A 25,107-nucleotide genomic window follows, 5' to 3' on the forward strand; every position below is an offset into this window, starting at 1 on the left:
TAAGCAAAAATGAAATATTTTTATTGTATTTCCAGCAAATCTGCAGGGATTATGTCGCGACACCTACCAAGACAGTTGAAAAATCCCTAGTTTTGTAATAGACACATGCAACACATTTTGCATATATATATTTCATTTGTGTGAGCTTTATTAAAATTACTTCGGTCCTAACATATCTTCTGGCTTTACCCACTGATCAAATTGTTCTGCTGTAAGAAATCCAAGCTTGACAGCCGCTTCTTTTAGTGTTAACCCTTCTTTATGCGCTGTTTTGGCAATCTTGGCCGCCTTGTCATAACCTAAGGGAAAGCCAGACACAAGATGAAAAATGTAATTGTCTCGTTGGTCACTGAGGAAAGCAAGACAAATCGCAGGAAGCTCTTTAAGTACTGACATTTCTATGCCTACAACAAGTGCATTTCATTTACAGAAAAACTGACACAATCATATGATCTTGGACATAGAATTACATTGGACACTTCCACCATTTTATTACATTTGATGGAACCAACATTAAATGCATTACTGGTTATATGCCTAATAAAGGTTGTTGTTGTTGTTGTTGTTGCATTACTGGCAATTAAATCATGCTGGTCAACATTCAGAAACAAATGCATGGCCCAGTTCTCTAGCATGTGATGGGAGGGCGGAATTGGACGCTGCTGAAATGGAGCAGCTTACTGAAACTGTTGTAGACAAAATGGTTTAAATAGACTTCACTTATCAGTTGGGTGCCTTCCGAGGAAGGCCGTAGGGTGTCAAACTTCAGCCCCTCCAGATGTTATGGACTACAGTTCCCATCATCCTTGCCAGAATGATGCTGGCGGGGATGATGGCTTAAATAGACTTCACTTATCAGTTATTGGGGCACTCACTAGGCGATTCCCCATGGGCAATTAATTGTGTGACACTCATGTGATAAATCACACTTTTAATCAGAACTCCCCACCACTCAAGTGCCAAACGCGGCTTCATCAAGGTTCTGGCGCGCATTCCCCCCCCCCCCCCCCATATCATGTGATTTTTCAGAACCTGCATTGAAGTGCACCTTTTAGCCAATCAAGCGCCAAAGCCAGTTCGGTGGGGAGAAACGGGACAGACACGTCTTATTGTTCCCGCCCTTGGAGACTTCCAGACCATCAGAGCGCAGTGGGCTGAATCGGACAACCAGCCCATCAGGGTCAGCACCATCTACTCCAGCAACAGCCTTGCAGCAATTCGGGCAGGGGGCTTTCACATCACCTACTGCCTGCTCCTTTAAAAAAAACTGGAGATGCCAGAGATTGAACTTGGGACCTTCTGGATCTTCTGTGGACCCACACAGCCTCCCTAGGGGCTTGACCAGAGTCTCCCTATCTCCTCCTCCAGACCAGATAACGACACTTTGTTCTTGGTGTGTATAAATCTGCTAAATGTCCCCACTCGGCCTCTACATTCAGCAGAGGCCACTTTACTGGTGGTCCCCGGCCCCTCAATGATGCGGCTGGCCTCCACTCGGGCCAGGGCCTTTTCAGTCTTGGCCCCTGCCTGGTGGAACACTCTTCCTCCAGCTGTCCGGGCCCTGAGGGATCTTGGTGAATTCCGCAGGGCCTGTAAGACTGAGTTGTTCCACCGGGCTTTTGGAGTACCCAGCCGCTGATCGAGGTGCCCCTTCTATTCCTCCGGTTTCGGAGTCCCCCGTCATCTAGGGGACCCACTTTTTGTTCTGTTTCCCCATCCATGGGAGGGTTTAATTGGGGTTATTGCTGACGCCATTTTTACTGAATTTACCGCTGTGTTTTAAATTCTTAAATTTAAGTTTAAATTATTTTAATCTAATGGGGTTTTTGTTTGTATATATTGTATGTAGAATCTGTGTTGTGCACCGCCCAGAGCCCTCCAGGGGTTGGGCGATATAAAATCCCATTAATTAATTAATTAATTAATTAATTAATTAATTAATTAATTAAAACATACTCTTTAGATACCTGTACTGGTTTTCTGCAAAATATATTCCAAAGAGGCTGCAAGAGACTTACCTATGTGGGGATTCAGGGCTGTCACCAACATCAGGGACTCATTCAGTAGTTTGCTGATCCTCTCGGTGTCAGCTTGGATTCCAACCACACAATTGTCAGTGAAAGAAACACAAGCATCTCCTAGAAGCCGGGCCGACTGCAGCACGTTTTTAATCTGAATAAAACAGAATGCTATTAAAATTTCAACAGAACACCATCTGATGGGAGCTCACTGCCCCAGACTAGCTAACTGCGGAACAAAAAAAGGAAATTTCTGTGTGGTGTAAAAAGGGAAACTATAGTGACAGAAGCTAGGGACCTCAATAAATCCTGCAAACTATATTAAAAACAGAAAAGATTTTCAATATCTGTCAATGTGTCTAGTGCACTAATGCAGAAGAAATAATGGTATGTTTAGGATAAGTGGCACATAGCTAATAAGTTATTAATAGTCGATAGCAAAGATTATTTAACTTTGTAACGTAGAGATATAAAGAGGATGAAATGATTTGAAGTTCTAGTGAGAAGTTGACAGTATTTTTCTGCTGATTTGCTCCCCTCCCACACTCCTTCTCCTGCTTTGAGAGGTGAGTGGGTGCTGGAGAAGCCCTTTCATAAGCTCAGGGACAAAACGGCTGAGTGATTGTTTTCCCCTTCTGGGGCAGAACACCCTCCTATGCATCACACTGTTCCTCAGCGAAGAGGATCTCTTAGTGTGGCACTGTTCAGAGCTGCTCACTGACTGAGAAATATCATTAAATAAAGGGAACTGGGTCCACATATGTAAACTCTCCAAGCTAGAGATACATGGAAAGGAACTATACCAAGCCCCCTCTCAGAGCACTTTCTTCCAGTTCAGGACAGAATGCCAAATCAAGATTGATTTGATCCAAATCACGGTTGTCACAGCAAGCATGTAATCCTGAGCCATTCTGGAACATGTAAATGGTGATCCTTTCTAGGACAATCAGCCTAGGGCAGTGATGGCGAACCTATGGCACGGGTGCCAGAGGTGGCACTCAGAGCCCTCTCTGTGGGCACGCACAAACAGAGTTCATCATGTGGGGGGGGGAATCACCCCCCCACCCACACATTTTGGCTGGCCTGGGCCGCTGGGCTCGATTATTAGCATTAAACTTAAGACCTAGTTTTGGGGAAGCAGTGTAGGTAATCCTGTTAAGCGCTGTTAAACCCCACTGATTTCCATGCAAAGAACTAAAGTGCGATCCTTTACCTGGGAGTGAGCTCGGTTGCTGGCAATGGGGCTTGCTTCTGCGTAAACCCTCCTAGGGTCGTGATTCACCGTTCGAAGAGTTGCATGGCTGCTTCAAAGCAAAGCCAATGACTACCACCAAGCTTACTCCTGAGTAACGCACGCCTCGGAGCCAACCATTTTTTCTAAACTAAAACCTCAGCATTCAGGTTAAATTGCCGTGTTGGCACTTTGCGATAAATAAGTGGGTTTTGGGTTGCAGTTTGGGCACGGTCTCAAAAAGGTTCGCCATCACTGGCCTAGGAGTCTTCAATGCCTCCTGACACCACCTCCGTTAATGAAGGCAGAGACGTTACAAGGCATCAAAATGGACAGTACCCCAACAGAATTCGAAAACTGTCTTGAGAGTCCAGCAGCGTATGATTTAAATTAAACTGCTGGCAACCCCATTGACACTGTATGTAGGAACTCCATCTCTCTGCTCACTAGGTCTAGCCCGCTGATGCAATAAGAAACCTAGAAGGCGTAGCATGGATAGAATAGCGCACACGCACCTCACGTCACGTTGCCAAGTTTTAGATGTGAATGCCAAATTAACTTGCCTCATCCAAGATTAAATCCTGGGTGCTGCAACCAACAACAGCACCCCATGACTGTGATGGCATCCTGGATATCTCTGATAGAGAGAAGGCAAGGCAAGGAGAAGAGGTCAGGTTATTTAGCCTCACCTTCCCTGTTCTTAATCATCTTCACTCTCCACCACATCTCTCCCTGTCACCATACTTAGGATAACCACCCCCACATTGAAATTGCCCAATGATGTTTCTACACAAAAAGCTACCTGCTTCTTGGTACTGTGTAATTTATTCTACCAGTTGCAGTGAGGAAAAAAGGGTATGGAAAGGTAGCGAGAGCCTGCTCCCTGGGCATCCTGTCTGGCCCGACTTATGAGATTTCACCAAATATTGTCTGTCCTTTTCGAAGCCTCTGTTTGAATAAAAGTTGTGATCTGTGCTCCTGCCAAATACTGCACTTTACAAAACTGCTAGTGATGCAGAAGTGAAATAGCGGATAACTAATAGGCCACAATAAGAAGAATCTTTTATTCATAGGAGGGCGTGGACAAATTCCAGTTCAAACTTTAGTTCAGCTCCAGATAGACTGTGGCCAGGTTGCTGCAAAGATGTGTTGGAACACTGCAGATGAGTTACACATTAACTTACACACTTATTTAGGAATGCAACAAACAATTAAACCATCTAGTATCACCAGTATTCTTTAAGCCAGTGATGGTGAACCTTTTTGAGACTGAGTGCCCAAATTGCAACCCAAACTCCACTTTTTTATTGCAAAGTGCCAACCCGGCAATTTAACCTGAATGCTGAGGTTTTAGTTTAGAAAAAAAAACGGTTGGCTCCTTCTTCCTCCGCCCCACCCGCTCGAGCAGGGGCCAGCCTGCTCTAGCCTCCAGCAAGTCCCCCGCGCACCACTTTGTTCCTCTCTAGCATCTCTGCCTCCTTTGCGCCCCCCCCCCTCGGGCAGAATCCTCCTGGAACACAGGCACAAAGCCCGCCAGCCGAGTCCTCCTTCTCACTGCGGTGTGCACACATCATGCTCAATGGCCCAGGCCAGCTTAGATGTATGTGTGTGTGTATGTGGAGGGGGGTGATTTTCCACCCCCACATGATGAACTCTGTGTGCGTGTGCCCACAGAGAGGGCTCCGAGTGCCACCTTTGGCACCCGTGCCATAGGTTCGCCATCACTGCTTTAAGCCAAACACCTACTGAAATAACCAAAGGCCATCTAGTTGATAACATCAGAATTTCAAACTTACAATCAGAGGCTTGAACACATTCAGCTCAAAGTGGCCAGTGCTGCCACCGACTGTAACGGCGACGTTATTTCCCATCACCTGAGCAGCCACCATGGTCAAGGCCTCACACTGAGTTGGATTCACTTTTCCTACGGAAGAAAACGATTCCTCACATCAGTCGCTTCCTTTTAAAGGTTCCTTTCCTGCCTCTTTATTTTCCCCTAGAAAGGTCTTTTGGATGAACATCAAGGTATGGTTTTGCTTTTAAAACATAGAGAAAAATGGTTGGATATAATTACGTGGTCCCCTGGCAAATGTATGTGGTCTATTTCATCCCAAAAATTCTAAAGAAAGCAAGAAGCCCAAAAACATAATTTTCAGCTCTCAGACTCAAGGACATACGTAATTTCTGTGTTAACTAACTGGTAGTTTGGCAGCTGCTGTGTTTACTGACATGTTGGCAATGTAAGGCAATTATTCACATTGTGTTAACTGTCTGCTGCTAAAGTTAATTCTTTTCTAGCTCATGTTGCATAATTGAAAGGACTATAAATATTGACTATGGGGTGCTGTGCGGTTTCCGGGCTGCATGGCCGTGTTCTAGCAGCATTCTCTCCTGACGTTTCGTCTAAATCCGTGGCTGGCATCTTCAGAGGATCTTCAGAGGATCTTCAGGTCCTCTGAAGATGCCAGCCACAGATGCAGGCGAAACGTCAGGAGAGAATGCTGCTAGAACACGGCCATACAGCCCGGAAACCACAAAGCACCCCAGTGATTCCGGCCATGAAAGTCTTCAACAAAATATTGACTATGTTATTTACCCTCTACTTCTACTTCAGACCATTTTATTTACCCTCTACTTCATATACTGCCACAAAAATCCTGTCCAGAGAACTCAGAAGTACAGGACCAACATTTCTATGGAAGGGGTTGGCTCCAGCCAGCATTTTGATGCAATCTCACCCCATTCCCTTCCCGATTACACCAGGTAGGGGCCAGAGCCGTAAAAGTCCTGGACCTTGCAGAGGCCAGCCGGATCGCCTTGGGGCCAGGGATCACCAGTAGGTCTGCCTCCGACCAGAGGAAGTGCCTAGAAGGGCAGTATAGGGAGAGACGGTCCCTCAAATAAGCAGGGCCTGGCATAATACTGTTTTACCTGGCATAATGCTGCTTCCAGGTTCATTTTCAGGCAAGATGAGCTCCCCAAGACCGCAGCGTGGTCCAGAAGCCAGGAAACGGATGTCATTGGCTATCTTCATCACGCTGCAAGCCACTGTGTTCATCGCCCCACTCAGCTCCACTAGAGCATCGTGACTGGCAAGTGCTTCAAATTTGTTTGGAGCAGAAACAAAAGGCAGCCCTAAGAGGGAAAAACACATTGCAACAAATCAATAAATCTGTTCCTAGCTGTATACTTTTTAGTATTTATACTCCATTGTTCAGCCAGAATGACTCCCAAGTGGTTTGCGGCCAAGACTCACCCATCCCAACAGGCCCATGGCTATGAGTGACATAAGGGGGCAATGGCACAAGGAGCCATCGTTTACTGCCAAACAGTCAAGTTAAAAAGAACAAGGAGGGGAGGAGTAGACAGGGGGCAGAATGAACTTGGGAGGAAGAGGTTGAAACTGAAAAGTTCTTGGCTTGCTTCTGATTGTCAGGCTGGAAAACTGAGTTCCTGACAGGTGGAAGTTTGAAAATTGTGGGGGGTGGGGAAGTAAAATGGTGTGGGAGTAAAATGGCCTCAAGTCTCAGCCAACCTATGGCAAAGCAGTAGGATTTTCAAGGTAAGAGATGAACAAAGGTGGCTTGCCATTGCTGCCTTCTGTATGCCGATCCTGGACTTTCTGGGCAACCTCCCACCCAAGTACTAACCACAGCTGATCCTGCTCAGCTTCTGAGACTGAGCATCAAATTTATCAGGAGAAGGAAAAGGAAACAGCATACTAATGCCTTGAGTCAGATCCATCTAGGAAGGTGGAAATGACAGACACTCTGACCATGGGGGGGGGGGGGGGGCACAGACACTTTCCCACCCACACCAGCCATTTCCAAGCCACTTAAAATGATCAGAGAGCTGGAGGGGCTCAGGTGATCATATTGGCCAAGATGCCCCTGGTTCTTCACTCTGCAGGAGTTGGCAGTCCTTTCTCATTGGCCATCCCAAGAGCTCCGGACATGCTGAGGAAGGGACTGATCTTTCATCCTAGCTCAAACTCAGTGCTTGGAAGTTAAATGGCAGAGATTCCTGAAGGCAGGACATCATTTTAGCTTCTCTTTAGCTTCTTTTCCAGCCTGACCTTCCACCATTAGAATATATAACACCACATGGAGGTGTTGGTACAATGGTGTAAGAGAAAGAGGGCGGGAGGGGTGATTGTTTGGACTGAAGTCCTTTCTTCAAACCACTGATTACCTGGCAGCTTCTCCTGCTGCTCTTCTGTTCTACATTCCCTCTGACTTCTCATTATGCCTACTGTACACCTCAGAACTTAAAAATGAAGCCACGTGTTCATTTAAATTTTAGACTGTACCTAATCATACTGACTCTTACGAGGCAGTAAAAGGTCTGGAATCCAATGAGGGAAGACTTAGGGAGCAGGGTATGTTTAGTTTGGTGAAGAGAAGGTTAAGACGTGACATGATGGCCATGTTTAGATATTTGAAGGGATGTCATGTTCGTGAGGGAGCAAGCTTGTTTTCTGCTGCTCCAGAGACTAGGACCAGGAGTCATGGGTTCAAGGCAGAGGTGGGATCCAGCAGGTTCTCACCAGTTCCTGAAAGTGGGTTATTAATTATTTGTGTGTGCCGAGAGGGGGTTACTAATTGGGTCCACTTTTCCGTTAGAAATTCCATTAGGTCCAAAAATCATAAAGTCCTGTTGTTTCCTATGTGGCTGGTTAGCGAAGGTAGAAAACGGGATAATTCTCCCTGTTGGGACTGTTTTAAAAACATGTTTTAGAAATATGGTAAAGTTCCTTGTTTAAGGAAAGTATATTTCTTTTGATTTCTAGAAACAAAATTAAATATTTTGAAAGTATTAAGTATTTGACAGGCAGTCAATTAAAGGAGAAGTAGTTTCTGTTGGCAGTAGATGATAGGACTTGCTATAATGAGTTTAAATTATGGACAGAAAGATACCAGCTGGAAATTAGGAACTTTTTTTTACAGTAAGAGTTTTTTACAGTAACAGAGAAATTATTAATGCCCCACCCCCGGAATGCCCGGCCATGCCCCCATCGTGCCCCACCCCACTGGCGTAACGCCACTGTTTGAATCCCACCACCATGGGAACCTGTTACTAAAACGTTTGGATCCCACCACTGATTCAAGGTGAAGGAAAAGAAATTCCACCTAAACATCAGGAAAAACTTCCTGATTGTCAGGACTGTTAGACAGTGGAATGCACGACCTTGAAGTGTGGTGGAGTCTCCTTCTTTGGAGGTTTTTAAAGAGAGGCTGGATGGTCATCTGACAGGAGTGCTTTGACTGTGTTTTCCTGCATTGCAGGGGGTTGGACTTGATGGCCCTTGGGGTCTCTTCCAACTCAGTGATTCTATGATTCTTGTATCTAATCAATGGGTGAACACAGATGAGAATCAACTGGAGAGGTTCCTTCACTCTGCTTCTTACCTGTGAGCGCAGCCACCTTAGCAGCCACTTTCTCAGCAAAACCAATTCTTGTGTTTAGGCCTGTGCCAACCGCAGTGCCACCAGCTGCCAGCTCATAAACCCTTGGCATGGCTGATTTAATCCTAAGGATGCCGTTCTTGACTTGCTGCACATAAGCACTAAATTCCTGGAAAGAGCAGAAAAATCAGGGACATAAATACGATGATATTGCAAGCCAAGTTACATTTCTCATTCACTACATTGTATGTCAGTGGAGTTCCCATACAATAATTTTCAACAAGTCCTGTGTCATAGGACTAAGAACTTACCCCATATGTCCCGAATCGGTCTCTGCGCTCGGCAGAGGCCAATTTACTGGTGATCCCTGGCCCCTCAGTGATGCGGCTAGGCTCTGGCCCCGGCCTGGTGGAACGCTCTCCCTCCAGCTGTCAGGGCCCTGCGGGATCTTAGCGAGTTCCGCAGGGCCTGTAAGACTGAGCTGTTCCGCCGGGCCTTTGGGGAGGCCGGCCGCTGATGGCCCCCTGTAACATCTGCAACATCTGTTACATCAGTGGATCCTGCTGCTCCCCCCCTCCTTCTGGTTTTTAGGGGATTCATAGTAGGAGCCATCTACTATGTTGATTTTAGTATGCTGCGTTTTAATGGGGTGGGGTATTTTATTTATATAGAGCCAATTTAATTAATATTTACCGGATTTTAGTTTTTGGTTATGTGCTCTATTTTGTTTTGTTGTTCACCGCCCTGAGCCCTCCGGGGGAGGGCGGTATATAAGTTCAATCAATCAATCAATCAATCAATCAATCAATCAATCAATCAATCAATCAATCAATCAATCAATCAATCAATCAATCAATCAATCAATCAATAATGTAAACAATCTGGTAACATTTTAATCCAAGGTTCAAAATCAAGTGATTTGGTACCTGCCCGAGAGTCAGAGGAACAGCATCTTGAGTATGAGTGCGCCCAATTTTAATAATTTTGGAAAATTCTTTTGACTTGGCATCAAGGGCATCATGAAGCTTTTGTAGTCCTGGTAACAGCACTTCGTGAACTTCCTGGGCAGCAGCAATATGCATTGCTGTTGGAAATGTGTCATTTGAGCTCTGTTTGAAACCAAAAACAACATAACTGATTATACAGAAAATATTGTGGTACCCTAAAGAGTAATAAACACATTGTAGCAAACAATTCAGAGACCTAAGGTCCACTTTATCATATACATGAAGTCGCTAGCCTTGGCTGGCAAATTTTTCAGTATTAAGTATACACAAATTGTAAAGAATAGAACTGAAAATCCATAAAATGGCATAAACAAAAACAGTGACTGGTTGTTGTGGGTTTTCTGGGCTGTGTGGCCGTGGTCTGGTAGATCTTGTTCCTAACATTTCACCTGCATCTGTGGCTGGCATCTTCAGAGGTTAAACACTTCCCTCTGTGATACACCTCTGAAGATGCCAGCCACAGATGCAGGCGAAATGTTAGGGAAAAGATCTACCACACCACAGCCAAACAACCCAAAAAACCCACAACAACCAGTTGAATAAGGCCGTGAAAGTATTTGACAATATAAAAAACAGTGACCATTCACTACAATAAAAATAATGATTTAAAATATTGATATCTACATCTCTTTTGGCCAAAGTTTCTAAGGCAGCTTACATAAATAAAGCAATACGTAAAATCCCCTAAAACTTGCCAACCCATATAATATAGTCATCAAAACAAACCACTAACAAAATGAAAAAGTTCAAAAGAAACATCTATTCAACCAAAAAGCTGAGGAGTAAAGTTTTTATCCATGCCTTTAAAACCTGAAAGACCAAGTTCCACTTAGGAGAGGAATTTCACGGATAAGATTCTTGGACAGGAAAAAATCTATTATGAATGTGCCCTACATTTTTTTTTTGTATTTTTCAGATTTGGGTTTAATATCCAAAAAAAGCCAAATCTCCATAGCAGTGTGTTTTCCCCCTGATTTTTTCCCCCAAATATATAAAACTTTTCCTGGCCATTAAACCACATAGGAAATTTTTGCAGGGATCTCAGGAGGGCAGCTTTTTAATGTAGAGGCACCAAATTTGCAGCATAGCTACACTGACTCTCCTTACAAGAACCACCAAGTTCCATGAAGCTTGGGTCAGGGGTCCAATTCTATAGGCCAGTGATGGCGAACCTTTTCGAGACCGAGTGCCCAAATTGCAACCCAAAACCCACTTATTTATCGCAAAGTGCCGACACGGCAATTCAACCTGAATACTGAGGTTTTAGTTTAGAAAAAACGGTTGGCTCCGAGGTGCATGTTACTCGGGAGTAAGCTTGGTGAAGCAACTGTGCAATGCTTCGAATGGGTGAATCACGACCCTAGGAGGGTTTACTCAGAAGCAAGCCCCATTGCCAGCAACCGAGCTTACTCCCAGGTAAAGGATCATGCCCAGGCCAGCCTAGATGTGTGTATGGGGGTGTGTGATTTTCCGCTCCCCCCAATGACGAACTCTGTGCACGTGTGCCCACAGAAAGGGCTCTGAGTGCCACCTCTGGCACCCGTGCCATAGGTTCGCCACCACTGCTATAGGCTCCCAGATCCGTTCTCCATTAGAAACAATGAAGGAGCATTTGGGAGCCCATAAAATTGCACCTCCTGACCCAGACTTAACCAAACTTGATGGCTCTTGTATGAAGAGGCACCTGCAGCTATGCTCAAAATTTGGTGCCTCTACCTCAAAATACTGAAATAACCATGATTGTTTTGCAATTTCTTTAATAACTATTTTTACTAGATCTTGCTGCTCAGTGCCCAAGCTGGAGCCAAGTCCCCAACTGTTGGAAGAGGTCAAAAAAACAATGCTGCTTTAACTGTTTGGTCACCTGTGGAATTGGGTATTCCCAACCTGGAATCCATTATCACAGTGATGGCGAACCTACGGCATGGGTGCCAGAGGTGGCACTCGGAGCCCTCTCTGAGGGCACGCGCACAGAGTTCGTCATGTGGGGGATGGAAAATCACCCCCCCACACACACACACACACTCACACATCTAGGCTGGCCTGGGCCACTGAGCACGACGTGCACACACCACAGAGAGCAGGGAGGAGTCGGCTGGCAGGCCTGGTGCCTGTGCTCCGGGGGCTGCTGCCCGAGGGGGGGGGGGCACAGAGGAGGCAGAGATGCTAGAGTGGCACAGAGTAGTGTGCACGGGACTTGCTGGAGGCTAGAGCAGGCTGGCCCCTGCTCGAGCGGGTGGGGCGGAGGAAGAGGGAGCCAACCGTTTTTTTTCTAAACTAAAACCTCAGCATTCAGGTTAAATTGCCATGTTGGCCCTTTGCGATAAATAAGTGGGGGTTGGGTTGCAATTTGGGCACTCGGTCTCAAAAAGGTTCGCCATCACTGCACTATCATGTTGTGGGATTTTTTCCCCCTATCGCGTTCCATGTGCTTCCAACCACCTGCGTGTTCATACTTCTCTTCTATCTGCTTTGATTGGATTGAGTCTCCTTCTTCATCTGAGCCCACTGCTCTTCCCTCAGCTCTGCTGACCCTGGGGGCTACTTTATTCACTTTTCCTCAGCATTCTTATTTCCCTTCTTACAAAACATTGCTGGTTCATTTTTTCATATCAAAAATGCAGGATTTGAGCACATACTAAAAACCTAGCCAAACAACATCAATCTGATGACTATTCTGAACTCTTACAGACCAAGTCTAACGTAAGCATAGCAGAAATGTCTAGAAAACTGCATGGCGACCTGGCTTTTATTAACATGATCGTTTGGATGCACCGGATCCTTGCTTCCCAGTTTGCCTCCCAGTATTTCAATGGCTCTGTTGCTGATGACTTCATTGACATTCATGTTGGTCTGAGTTCCTGATCCAGTCTGCCACACCACCAAAGGAAAATTATCGTTTAATTTACCTTCCGCTACCTGCAAAATACACGCATATTATTGCGACTTACATTTCACAATACAACCACTACATTGCTGAGCTACAGTCATTAAACCATAAAACTGAACCCCAGATTTCACAACTTTTAATTTCACCAATGGCTCCAATTACATTGAAATCCACACCAGAGGTGATTACAGAATATGTTTGCGACATTCATTCTGTGACAAACTCTCCCACTAAGTTCCACCTTACTGAAGGTGGAACAGTTACTGAAATAATGTAAGGCTTGCATGCTGTCAGGCCTGCGCCATACTTGGCCTGGCAGTTCGCACCTAGGCAGCCTGGATGCAGATGGCCCGGCTATTATCATCGCCCAAGGCCATGGGGCCTCTTTCCCTAGCTTGCCGGTAACTAGCAATAGAAGAATAAGGAGGAGGAGGAGGAGGAGGAGGAGGAGGAGGGAGGAGGAGGAGTTTGGATTTATATCCCCCCTTTCTCTCCTGCAGGAGACTCAAAGGGGCTTACAATCTCCTTGCCCTTCCCCCCTCACAACAAACACCCTGTGAGGTAGGTGGGGCTGAGAGAGCGCCGAGAAGCTGTGACTAGCCCAAGGTCACCCAGCTGGCGTGTGTGGGAGTGTACAGGCTAATCTGAATTCCCCAGATAAGCCTCCACAGCTCAGGTGGCAGAGCTGAGAATCAAACCCGGTTCCTCCGGATTAGATACACGAACTCTTAACCTCCTACACCACTGCTGCTCCAATAGTACTTAAACTGTTTCTCCTTAGTTGCCTTATTGAGGAAGTAACTACCTGTCCCAAAAACAATGTCTCTTTCTCACTGTCCTTTCACAAGCTGATACTATGGGAATGCGAGGGTGGGGGGATACTGGGTAAGTCAAACTGTAACCTTCAGGTATATACCAGGGGCCAGAGAGCCAAACCCCAGTTTTGGCTATCCGGCCGTTCGGCTGACACAGTTCTAATAAAGCTCTTGAACCATTATTGAGACATGTTATTGACTGGGGTAACAGACCCTTTCACACACTGACTTTTGTATCTTCTCATAATAAGTATGATGACCAATCTAGAGAAGCCAGGCTGAGTACTTACAGATCTAGTTGCTTTACATTTGACAAATGTTTGTGCAAATGAAGGACTCGTCAAAAAGAGTTTTAACAATTTACATTTTCTTTGCATCAATTTTTCCCTGCACCCTCCCCCGACAGTGCTTTGCAGAAGAAATTGAGAGATTTCACATCACTGACTATGATAATATGGACAAATATCTACAGTATCTGTTAATGTAAAAAGCACCATGATGTAGCAGTTAAGACTAAGAGACTCTAACATGGAGAAATGGGTATGATTCCCTGTTCCATCACATGGATCCTCTTGGGTGACCTTAGGCCAGTGATGGTGAACCTATGGCATGGGTGCCAGAGGTGGCAGAGCCCTCTCTGCGGGCACGTGCAGAGTGCCCCCCCCCCACACATCTAGGCTGGCCTGGGCCACTGGGCTCGATTATTAGCATTAAACCTAAGTCCTAGTTAAGGGGAAGCAGTGTACGTAACCCTGTTAAGAGATTAGCACCCCAAGCCCACTGGTTGCACCATGCGAAGAACTAAAGCGTGATCCTTTACCTGGGAGTAAGCTCGGTTGCTGGCAATGGGGCTTGCTTCTGAGCAAACCCTCCTGGGAGTGATGAATTCACCCATTGGAAGAGTTAGCATGATTTGCTTCAAAACAAAACCACCGACTTTCACTAGCTTACTCCCGAGTAACGCATGTCTCAGAGCCAACCGTTTTTCCTAAACTAAAACCTCAGTATTCAGGTTAAATTGCCGTGTTGGCACTTTGTGATAAATAAGTGGGTTTTGGGTTGCAATTTGGGCACTCGGTCTCGAAAAGGTTCGCCATCACTGCCTTAGGCCATTCATAGTTCTCTCAGCCCACGTGGAGACAGGCAGTGGCATATCAACAAAAAATGGAGCCCAGGGCAAAAACTGAGTTTTCCGCCCTCCCCCCCGCCCCATGTGCAGCCTCTCCCACCTTCTCACATTCACCTCTATTTTATCCTCACAATGACCCTGTAAGGCAGGTGAGGCCACAAGTGCGTCTGACTGGCCCAAGGTCTGGCAGGGAGCTTTGGTGGCAGAGCAGGGGTCTGGCCTCCACCTGGGGATACATGACCCCATATTTCCTCCTGAGAGGTATGCCCCCGGAGACAGGCAATGGTAAACCACCTCTGAAAGCATCTTGCCTTGAAATCCCAACAGGGTCTCCAATGAGTCAGCTGTGATATGACAGCCCTTTCCACCAACACCATCTTTCCATCTGCTGGAAATCATAGAGCTGCAACAGACGAAAGCCTATTATACTCCTTTTCTGTGTGGCCTGTGTTACCGATACAGCACAAGCTGCATCTCTTATGACAAAAACAGTAGCCCCTTTTAGACATTTAACCTTCTTAGGATATAAGCAATTGTTATACATCAATAAGCAACTAAACATAGAGATCCCAAAGATTGATGCTACATATGTTTTGTCCAGGATTCCTACAAAAGTTTGCTAAGTTCAAACGAGAGCCAGGTTAGGTGCTTGACACACACACTTAACCCATACCTCATCTGCCGCCTTCATAATGGCATTGGCAATCTTTGGATCAAGGCCGTAATCCTGATTCACTTCAGCCGCTGCTCGTTTCAAGATGCCAAAAGCTCTTATTACTTGGACCTAAACATTTAAAAGAAAAGACAATTCTAAATAAAATAAAAACCATGTAATCTACACATCAACGATAGGAAGTCTCTGGAGAAAACCTTCATCCAGCCACATGAAATAGGCGATAAACCACGTCCATCACTAGCTTCCCTCCCATTGGCTACTTTAATAGGTTGAAGTCCAACTGCAAACATCTACACTGTGAAAGCAATTTCACATTAAACTATTACGGAAGTCACAATTGGGTTACAAATGTATTCGTTCAACAAAAAAAAGAAAGAATGCAGGTAAAATCCTAACTTCCTGATAATTCCAACTCAATTAACAGTCTCACAGATGCATGAAGAATCAAACTAGGATTTTTGCAAGGTCTAGAACCAGAGGTGGGATCCAGCAGGTTCTCACAGGTTCCCGAGAGTAAGTTACTAATTATTTGTGTGTGCCGAGAGGGGGTTACTAATTGGTGATTTTGCCACGTGATTTTTGCCTTAGTTAAGCTCCTCCTCTCAGCAGTAGCACACAGAACTAGAAGCAGTCTAGCAGGAGGTACACCGGCGTGCGTGGCAGCCTGCGCCTACGTGCATTCGTTTCCTTAAGGAACCGGCGCCAGTGGCTGCACATCACTGCCACAGCCCATGCCCAGGAAATGCCCAGCCCCTAGAATGCCCATTGGCCCATTGGCACTACGCCACAGTTTGAATCCCACCACCATGGGAACCTGTTACTAAAATTTTTGGATCCCACCACTGTCTAGAACCCCTGGCAAAAGTATGCGTAGGACGGGGTTCTCCTCCACACCCAACCCTCTGCACAAGGCACTGCAACATAACAGGGCAAGTGTGATGCACATTTCTCTTCCTCCCTCTGGGCAGAATCACTCCTGACAGTCTTCAGTGCTTGCTTGGGGTCAGCAAGCCACAGGCCCTCCGTTAATGAGGAGGACTTGCTCTTGCCCGCACCACCTCATCCAGCCCTGTTTATTCTTGTCTACATGAACTAAGCCTGAAGGATTTAAATTCCTATGCATCCAATGAGCCAGCTCATGCAAACATATGCTGAAATAAATTATGTTTGTTTTTAAATCACTGTTGAGTTTGAGTTGAGTTTGGATTTATATCCCCCCCTTTCTCTCCTGCAGGAGACTCAAAGGGGCTTACAATCTCCTTGCCCTTCCCCCCTCACAACAAACACCCTGTGAGGTAGGTGGGGCTGAGAGAGCTCCGAGAAGCTGTGACTAGCCCAAGGTCACCCAGCTGGCGTGTGTGGGAGTGTACAGGCTAATCTGAATTCCCCAGATAAGCCTCCACAGCTCAGGCGGCAGAGCTGGGAATCAAACCCAGTTCCTCCAGATTAGATACACGAGCTCTTAACCTCCTACGCCACTGCTGCTCTCTGTTGGACTCCAGTCTGTTGGACTCCAGTTAGTTCAAACAGATAATTTAGGGAAAATATTTCTGCACAGTAGGATAGAAAACATGTTCAGCGGTTAAGTTCCTTTTAACAAAGGTGAAAACAATCATGGATAACAACAGAACAGTACAGACAGAGCAATCCAAAGTCAGGGAGCATGGATCCAGGATGCTGATTCTTAAAGGGGCTGAACAAGCCCAAGGAACACATGTTCCTACCCTCATTCATTGTGAGCATCTCCTGTTTCCACCATCCTTACAGGGCAGTAGGCCAACACCCTGGTGAACTACCCATACAGCACAGAAGCACACAGAGGTCAATCGATTCTAGCAGGCACACTTTAATAGCAAGCAGTTTACAGCACTCTTGCCCCCTTCTCAACTGTCTCTTTCCTTCCCCCCCTGTATTCCTTTCATCCCTCCAAAAAGGGTTCCTCCCTCCTTGGGGCTCCCTATTCCAGTCTACTAGTGATTGGCAGGCTGTCTGTCAAGCCCTGCTGGCTCGGGACTGGCTCCTCAGGGCTCCAGGCCCTCCTCCCTGACTGCAGCCTGTTCTTGGTTGTATTGACCCCACCCCACTCTGTGGAAATGCTGAGGCCTGTTGACTGCAGCTGGGTTGGGGCTGTGCCGGTCCCACCCTTCTCAGCGGAACAGCTGAGGCCTGATTCTACTGCCCACGTAATCCAGCCGGCTCCCTGCAGCTTCTTCTGGCTCTGGTTATAGCTGGTTAGTTCAGGGGTGGGGATGCCAGTTGCAGAACATTCTGTGCTCCTGGGGCAACCATCTGGGTAAGGAAGGGGAGGTGAGGAAGCCTGTAGAGCAGAGGTGGGCAATTATTTTTTCCATGGGGCCGCATAAGAAACAGAAAATATTGGGGAGGGCCGGGCCAAAAGACTTGGAGGCCCGGTACTTTTGAAAGCCCATGAAGCCAACCAGCCAAGACAGCAGAGCTTCTCTTGGGGGGCTTTCATCCTTTCCCAACTAAAACAAGTGACTGTTGAAAGCCCATGAAGCCGGCAGCCAAGGCAACCCGGCTTCTGCGGAATCCAAGGCATCTCGACTCCCCAGCAAGGTAGAGACCAGTCAGGGTCTCATCAGCCCGGGCGGATAGTAACCCGCGTGCCATTATAATACTTAGACTGCTGTAGAGCAATGGGAGGTAGCCCCATTCCTAGACACGCTGTTATTTTGACTGGTCTTAACCTATGTTCAAACAAACACTTCAACACTCCCAGAATTCATTTCACGGAAGCAGCTAGAAACAGGGAAAAACATGATCAGTAATAACTGGCAGTTGTGGGTTTTCCAGGCTGTCTGGTGGTTTCCATGGTCTGGTGATTTTTGTGCCTAACATTTCAGCCGCATTTGTGCCTTCAGACACATCTTACTGTGACACGCCTCTGAAGAAGACAGCCACGGATGTGGGCGAAACATTAGGAGCTAAAACTACCAGACCACAGCCCCACAGCCGGAAAACCCACAACAGTCAGCTGATGCCTGCCACAAAAGTCTTCAACAATACAACGATCTGTAACCCCTGATCTCTTTACCCCAGCCCCTATCTCTTCAAGTCGAAATTACTTACAGGCATTCGTTCTGTCACCCCGCCAATCTTAAAGTTCATTGTGGACCTCACGGTTTGGGCACCATAATATTTGTCATTTGGAACTTGCAGTTCTCCAAAGGTATCCCGTTCTATTCTAAAAGAGCCCGGACTGGCCTGAAGAGAAAACAAAATCACAGTTAAGAATGGAGGCATTTTTTCCAATAAGTCAGAAAGGAATCACCAGAGACTCGAAGATAAATGCTAGCAATTCCTACCACATTTTTCTTATATAAGAGACAGTGCGACATAGCAGTTAAAGTGACAGACTGGGAAACCTAGGTTCAAATCCCCACTCTGCCATGGAGGCACACTCAGCCTAACTTACCTCACAGGGTTGTTGTGAGGATAAAATGATCTAGAGGGGAATGATGTAAGCTGCACTGGGTCCCCATTCAGGAAAAAGGCTAGATGTAAATAAGGTAAATAAATGAATTATTTTAAAGTTATCCCATAGCTGAGGTATGTGAATTTAAAGTGGAAGTCACACACTATGGATCAACTAACAATGGGAGAACCCACAAAACGATGCTTATATTGCTAGAAATCAGGACACACACACACACACTCCAATATAAAATTAATTCCATGAGACTAGGTGGTCGGGTTTCGGGGTGGGGATGGGGGTGGAATATCATGGCCACTGCACCATTAGGGCACAGGAAAGCTAAATTATGAAGTAGCACATTATTTATGTTCTACTTTTTTTAAACTGGCCAACAAGAAGAATGTTTTACTTTACAGGAAGAAAAAAAAGAAGGAATCTCCAAACTGACAATGTGAAACGATAGATACAAAACTTGCTCAGTGATAACCAACAAGCCCATGAATATTCCTAAAACCGACCCCACACAAGAGTTTCTTCTTCATATCTTGCTTGACCACATAGAAACAGAGAGTGGAGCCAACTCACAAATGGCAAGTGCCATTTAGAAATAGGAGAGGTGAACAATTACAAATTGGCATATAGGACAGTGATGGTGAACCTTTCAGAGATCGAGTGCCCAAACTGCAACCCAAAACTCACTAATTTATCGCAAAGTGCCAACATGGCAATTTAACCTGAATACTGAGGTTTTAGTTTAGAAAAAAATAACTCATACATTAACATCTTTTGTCTTAAAAGAAAAATACAATAACCGAGCTTTCAATGATACAAACAACGTTTTATTGAAAGGTAAAAGTTTGCATTTGGCATGCTTTTGAACAATTAATGTGATTTTTGCTGTTGTATGAATGCTGATAATTTGTCTAACCTTGGCTCATGCTTTGTAAGTTTGAGAGCAACACATGTAGCACTCAGGTCATCTGTTAGTCTGTTTCTGGTGTCAGATTTGAAGGGGGAGGGGGAGATGACGGCATGTGTGCCCACAGAGTGGGCTCTGAGTGCCGCCTTGGGCACGCGTGCCATAGGTTCGCCATCAAAGATATAGGATCACTGATTGTATAAAATGCTTCTATTTGCTAGCACAAAGCTTTACATGAATAGATCACATATCTAGAGAGGTGATTATAACTATAGTTTTCTATTCTTCACCTCAGAGAGCACCGGATAGCTAAGACTGGCTCTGTGCCCTCTATTGCCCAAGACACAGTTCAGAGTGACTCAATCATTCTTGCGCCACTGCCTCTTAACTATTAACTTTGGCCATTACACCACAACATGAGGGTCACAACAGATAGTAAGCATTATTTGATGGAGTGCTAGCTCAACATTCAAGTATTTCGGCTTCATTTTTGCAGGATTCTTCTGCTTCAGTAAATGCTGATGATTTTAATACATACAAAACCTAAGAATAGAAGCTCACAGCGCTGGATATTAAAAATGCATACCTTGCAATACGCCAAGCCAAAATATGTTGATGAATATTGTTCAAAGCAAAACAAAAAGGCAAATGTTGGGTTGGAGGCAATCACACGGAGAACTGATAGGCAAGAAAAGTGGCTTGTAGCCTTGGCCTGATGAGTCTCTCGTATTGTCTCTATTTTTTCTCTCTCATTTAAAGAACACCAGAAATAAACCCAAACAGGGGAAATGCCTTCCTCTCCAATCACCCAATGTGATCAGTTCTGTGAACTATAACCTAGTCCAAATTCCTCAGAGCTTGGAAGCTCTGGAAGGCTGGCCCTGGCTAGTTACTCCCCTGCCTGACATGGCTGGCCCAGGCCAACAGCTAGGCAGGGTCAGCCATGGTTAGTGCTTGGATGGGAGGCACCACAGGAGTCCAAGGGCAGACAGTGGCAAAATACACCTATGTTTGACTCTGCCCTGATCTGATCTACTCAGATCATGGAAGCTCAGCAGGATTGCACCTGGTTAGGACTCAGGATGGGAGACCACCAAGGAAGTCCAGGGTTGCTGTGCAGAGGCAGGCAATGGCAAACCACTCCTGTCAGTCTCTGGCCTTGAAAGCCCCTTGAATGACTGCCATAAATCAGCTGCAACTTGTGGACACTTTACCCCCACAGGGGCATCCAGTGAAGTTGCAGGGAACCAGATTTAGGACAGATAGGACAAAATGCTTTTTTATGTAACAAGTGACTAAAATGCAGAACTTGCTGTAGCGGCGGCCACAGGCATAGACGGCTTTAAACACGGATTACAGTTAGCTTCATCCCCTGCTTTTCTGTACCTTTTAAGGCACCTCAAAGTGGCTTACAAACTACTTACCTTTCCTCTCCCCACAACATACCCCTTGTGAGGTAGGTGGGGCTGAGAGAGTTCTGAGAGAACTGTGACTGGCCCAAAGTCACCCAGAAGGTGTCATGTGGAGGAGCAGGGAGACAAATCCAGTTTACCAGATTAGACTCCACTGCTCATGCGGAGGAGCTGGAAATCAAACCTGGTTCTCCAGATTAGAATCCACCTGCTCTTAACCACTAGGCTATGCTGCAACAGGAATGCGGCTCCAATTCAAGCTGAACCTGATCCTCTGAAGATGCCAACCACAGATACAGATGAAATGTGAGGAGATAGTGTAGGCGCAGAAGTAGTAGAAAGTCAGAGCAAGTAGTAGAAAGTCAGAGCAAGTGGAAGAAAGTCAGAAAGAGACAGATAAAAGGGTTTTGGATTTAACAAAAAGACTATTTCCTCTTTCCCTCCATTATTTTTCCTATAATGGAGAGATGGCAACCATAATGCAGCTGACTTGACCAAAGAAAACATGCAGGCCTTAAACCTATTCTTTTCTATTGCTAGCTTAGCATAATAACTCCAAAAATGCCCCTTTGTTCATAATTATGCAAAATGTGCAAACTAAACTGTTTCTGAGATCCTGCTGTACCCAAAAGATACCTTAAAAAGTTGCTCTCTTTTCTGAGACAATAGAAAGGCCTATGGGAAAGCTTAGGCTCTTTGTCTGAGAAATATGACAACTAGAAACATTAATGATAAGAGAAAACAAGGGTTCTTGGTTCACATAACGTCAAAAAGTGAAAAATCTCCACCTTTTGTATGATTGATTGATGATGTTGGCATTTTGGGGTGTATTCTTTGCTGCCATTTTAATGTAGCTTGTCATTAATACTATAAAAGTAAGAACACATCGCCGTTTGAAAGGTGGCTCCCCTGACTTCTTGTCTTTGCCCGCAGTTGGCTGAATAAAAATCTCTTATTTTATTCTGTATCGGCTTGAGCTTCTTTGAGCTTCTTTATTTTAATTCGTTACTCCATTGTAACAATAATACTACTGGAACATGGCCATACAGCCCGGAAACCACACAACACCCCAGTGATTCCGGCTGTGAAAGCCTTCGACAGTCCATTTTCTTCCTCTCCCCACAACAGACACCTTGTGGGGTGGATGGGGCTGAAAATGTTCTGAGAGAACTGTGACTGGTCCAAGGTCATCCAGCAGGCTGTGGGGAAACAAATCTGGTTCACCAGATACGGGTCTGCTGCTCATGTGAAGGAATGAGGTTCAAACCCCGTTCTCCAGATTAGAGTCCGTCACTCTTAGCCAAAACACAGTGGTGGAGGGAGAGGTCTATCAATGGTTGTGAACCATGGGGACTGAAGGGAACCTCCACATTCAAGGGCAGTCTATCTCCGAATATTCAAGGGCATTCGATCTCCCAGCAGACAACATGAGGGGGAGACCACCGCCACTGTGGCCTGCTGTTGGACCCCCAGAGCAGGGGTAGGGAACCTGCGGCTCTCCAGATGTTCAGGAACTACAATTCCCATCAGCCCCTACCTGGCAGCCAATTGGCCATGCTGACAGAGGCTGATGGGAATTGTAGTTCCTGAACATCTGGAGAGCCGCAGGTTCCCTACCCCTGCCCCAGAGGAACCGGCTGAGCGCTGCGCGAGACCAGGATGAGGGACTAGATCACAGGTGTCAAACTCGCGGCCCTCCAGATGTTATGGACTACAGTTCCCATCATCCCCTGCCAGCATTATGCTGGCAGGGGATGATGGGAACTGTAGTCCATAACATCTGGAGGGCCGCGACTTTGACACCTGTGGACTAGATGGTCCCTCCGTGGTCTAATCCAGCAGGGCTCCCCTCAGGCTCCTGAGGGATCCACTAACAGATCCAGAGACGGGACCTTCCTGGCAGCCACAGGAGCGTCTAACCTCTAACTGGCAACAACTGCCCTGCCTTGTAGAGCTGCCCTGCCCAGGGGCTGCGGGCACATTTGACCCAAAGGGGGTGAGAAAGCACGTGCGCGCGCCCTGTCAGGCGCCGGGGCCGCGCAGCAGCGGCCGTTGCAGCCGTTAAAGGTCACCCTCGGAGTTCCAACCTCCCCCCACCCCCGCCCCTCCGCTCGGCCGCGCGCGCTCACCATCGTCCGTTGCTGAGGGAGGCCGAGCGGCAGAGCGACGAGGGGCGGCGGGTGGAGCGCGCGGCCGCCGCGGGCGCAAGTCAGGCGGCGCAGGGAGCGCAGCGAGCGGTACATGGTGCTGGAGGCTGCGGGGGCAGGGGGCGAGTGGGGGCGGGGGGCACGCGCGGCCAATGGCGCGAAGGGCCGTGGGGGAGGAGCCAAGCAGGCCAATCAGCACGGCGGGAAGGCCGGGCCGGAGGAGGGGAGGCCAATGGAAAAGGGGAAGGGGGACGGGCAATTTAGGGCTGTTCTTCCCAAGAATGTGCATGTCCCGTTTTCTCGGGAGCATGCGCACGAGCAACCCTGAAGCATTCGACTCTCTCTCAATGTTCGGGCGACCTGGTTGTAAAGTCACGCATATGCTTGTCGAAGAAGGAGGAGGAGGAGGAGGAGTTTGGATTTATATCCCCCCTTTCTCTCCTGCAGGAGACTCAAAGGGGCCGACAATCTCCTTGCCCTTCCCCCCCTCACAACAAACACCCTGTGAGGTAGGTGGGGCTGAGAGAGCTCCGAGAAGCTGTGACTAGCCCAAGGTCACCCAGCTGGCGTGTGTGGGAGTGCACAGGCTAATCTGAATTCCCCAGAGAAGCCTCCACAGCTCAGGCGGCAGAGCGGAGAATCAAACCCGGTTCCTCCAGATTAGATACACGAGCTCTTAACCTCCTACGCCACTGTATTTAATTTCCATAGGAGAGGACAGGGTGGAAATTGAAACCAGTCCATGAAGACAACACTGGAGAAAAGGGTGGCTTGGGAAGGCGGACTGCAGGTGTTCCAACCTCCGGAGGTATCCCCCTCACCTGTAAACCCTCTGCTCCCATCCCTCAGATCTCCAGTGTTTCCTAACCCAGATCTGGCAACCCTACATAGAGGGACTCATAGGCAGGAAGGGCGGAGGCCTTGTGAAGGCAAATGCAGCCGTCACTGGACGAGGTGGCCATGCAAAAAGTGTGCCATTTTGCAGAAATAGGGAACAGCTACCGCACTTGCCAACCCCAGGTTGGGAGATTCGTAGAGATTTGGCAGGAGGCCCAGACCCTGGGGGAATAGACGTTTCAGAAGGGGAACCAAGTTTTAAAGCCCATCCTCCAAAGTAGCCATTTTTTCCAGGGGGACTGATCTCTGTCCCTGGAGAGCAGTTGTAATTCGGGTACACCTCCAGACTCCACCTGGAGGTTGGCAGCCCTACCTCTGCCACCTGGGCAGCGTAGATCCTCGGAATGTGGAAGATGTACATTCCCTGGGGTAATGAAGAGGCTTGGTTAACCAAGTTTGCTGGAGTTACGGTTGGATTACAAGATTACATGTTGTCTCTGGCCATTTTGCCAGAGTAAATATCAGAAACATACTTCATTAGGAAGGAAGCAGCAACAGTATTTTGCTCTGTTGTAGAAACAGGTATATTTGGTATCAGCCACCAATGTTACCCACATCAGTCAAAATTGGTCTCAGGTAAAACCTCCACAGCAATTTCATAGGAACTGCTATTCACTGAGGGCATCCAGCATAAGGTTGGCCTGACTTTCTCTACAAAATCACCAGTGGTGTCACTTAGCTTCTGTTCTTCATAGGCAACTGGCTGGCCCTTGCCTTTGCAAAGCCGGGATCCAGCTGGTCTAGGTAGCAGAAATTCCTGTTGAAAAGTTCTTCAGGTTTGAATTAGCAGAAAGAGCAGACCATGAGGGCCTGGCTCAAGCGGTTGATACCAATGAAAGCACCAGCAGAATGGCAGCTGAGGAAGCGGGCTGTGAGCCTTCATTGAACGCTGCAGCAGACAGTGGAATTCTGCTGATGAGAAGAAGCCTGTCTGTCCTGCAGAACCAGAAGCCTGCAGCCGTGGGTCGTTTGCTTCTGGGACTACAATTTATTTAAAAAGGAGAAAGCAGAAATCTCAAAATTGTTTCTCCTCCATACCAATAGGCAAAAACGAACTTAGTGGAAGACAGCCTCAGCACTCACCTCAAGGAAGGAGAGATCTAGCACCCTCTCAGATTTCATAAT

The 25,107-nt window shown here is 46.8% G+C and overlaps 1 protein-coding gene across 1 annotated transcript; it reads right to left on the reverse strand.

Annotated features, from left to right (window-relative positions):
* FH (fumarate hydratase) lies at nucleotides 1-23,206 on the reverse strand. Its single transcript, XM_048511734.1, has 10 exons — nucleotides 23,068-23,206; nucleotides 18,262-18,396; nucleotides 15,169-15,279; nucleotides 12,404-12,580; nucleotides 9,581-9,763; nucleotides 8,658-8,823; nucleotides 6,181-6,384; nucleotides 5,046-5,173; nucleotides 2,019-2,172; nucleotides 1-299 (listed from the first exon to the last, which is right to left on the reverse strand). The coding sequence occupies exons 1-10, from the start codon at nucleotides 23,179-23,181 to the stop codon at nucleotides 157-159; spliced, it is 1,515 nt and encodes a 504-aa protein (XP_048367691.1). The 5' UTR covers nucleotides 23,182-23,206; the 3' UTR covers nucleotides 1-156.
* Between the last annotated feature and the right edge of the window lie 1,901 nt (nucleotides 23,207-25,107).

This window comes from Sphaerodactylus townsendi, linkage group LG11 (genome assembly GCF_021028975.2).
Source record: "Sphaerodactylus townsendi isolate TG3544 linkage group LG11, MPM_Stown_v2.3, whole genome shotgun sequence".
Classification (NCBI taxonomy): Eukaryota; Metazoa; Chordata; class Lepidosauria; order Squamata; family Sphaerodactylidae; genus Sphaerodactylus; species Sphaerodactylus townsendi.

What these genes read in the sequence shown, in the direction of transcription:
- FH (XM_048511734.1), bottom strand. Translation starts at nt 23,181, where the DNA reads ATGTACCGCTCGCTGCGCTCCCTGCGCCGCCTGACTTGCGCCCGCGGC. An exon ending in ATCATGTTAATAAAAGCCAG is followed by an intron (nt 9,764 to 12,403) that starts GTCGCCATGCAG and finishes GGTTTCAAACAG; the next exon opens with AGCTCAAATGACACATTTCC. An exon ending in TTCCTCTGACTCTCGGGCAG is followed by an intron (nt 8,824 to 9,580) that starts GTACCAAATCAC and finishes TGCTCTTTCCAG; the next exon opens with GAATTTAGTGCTTATGTGCA.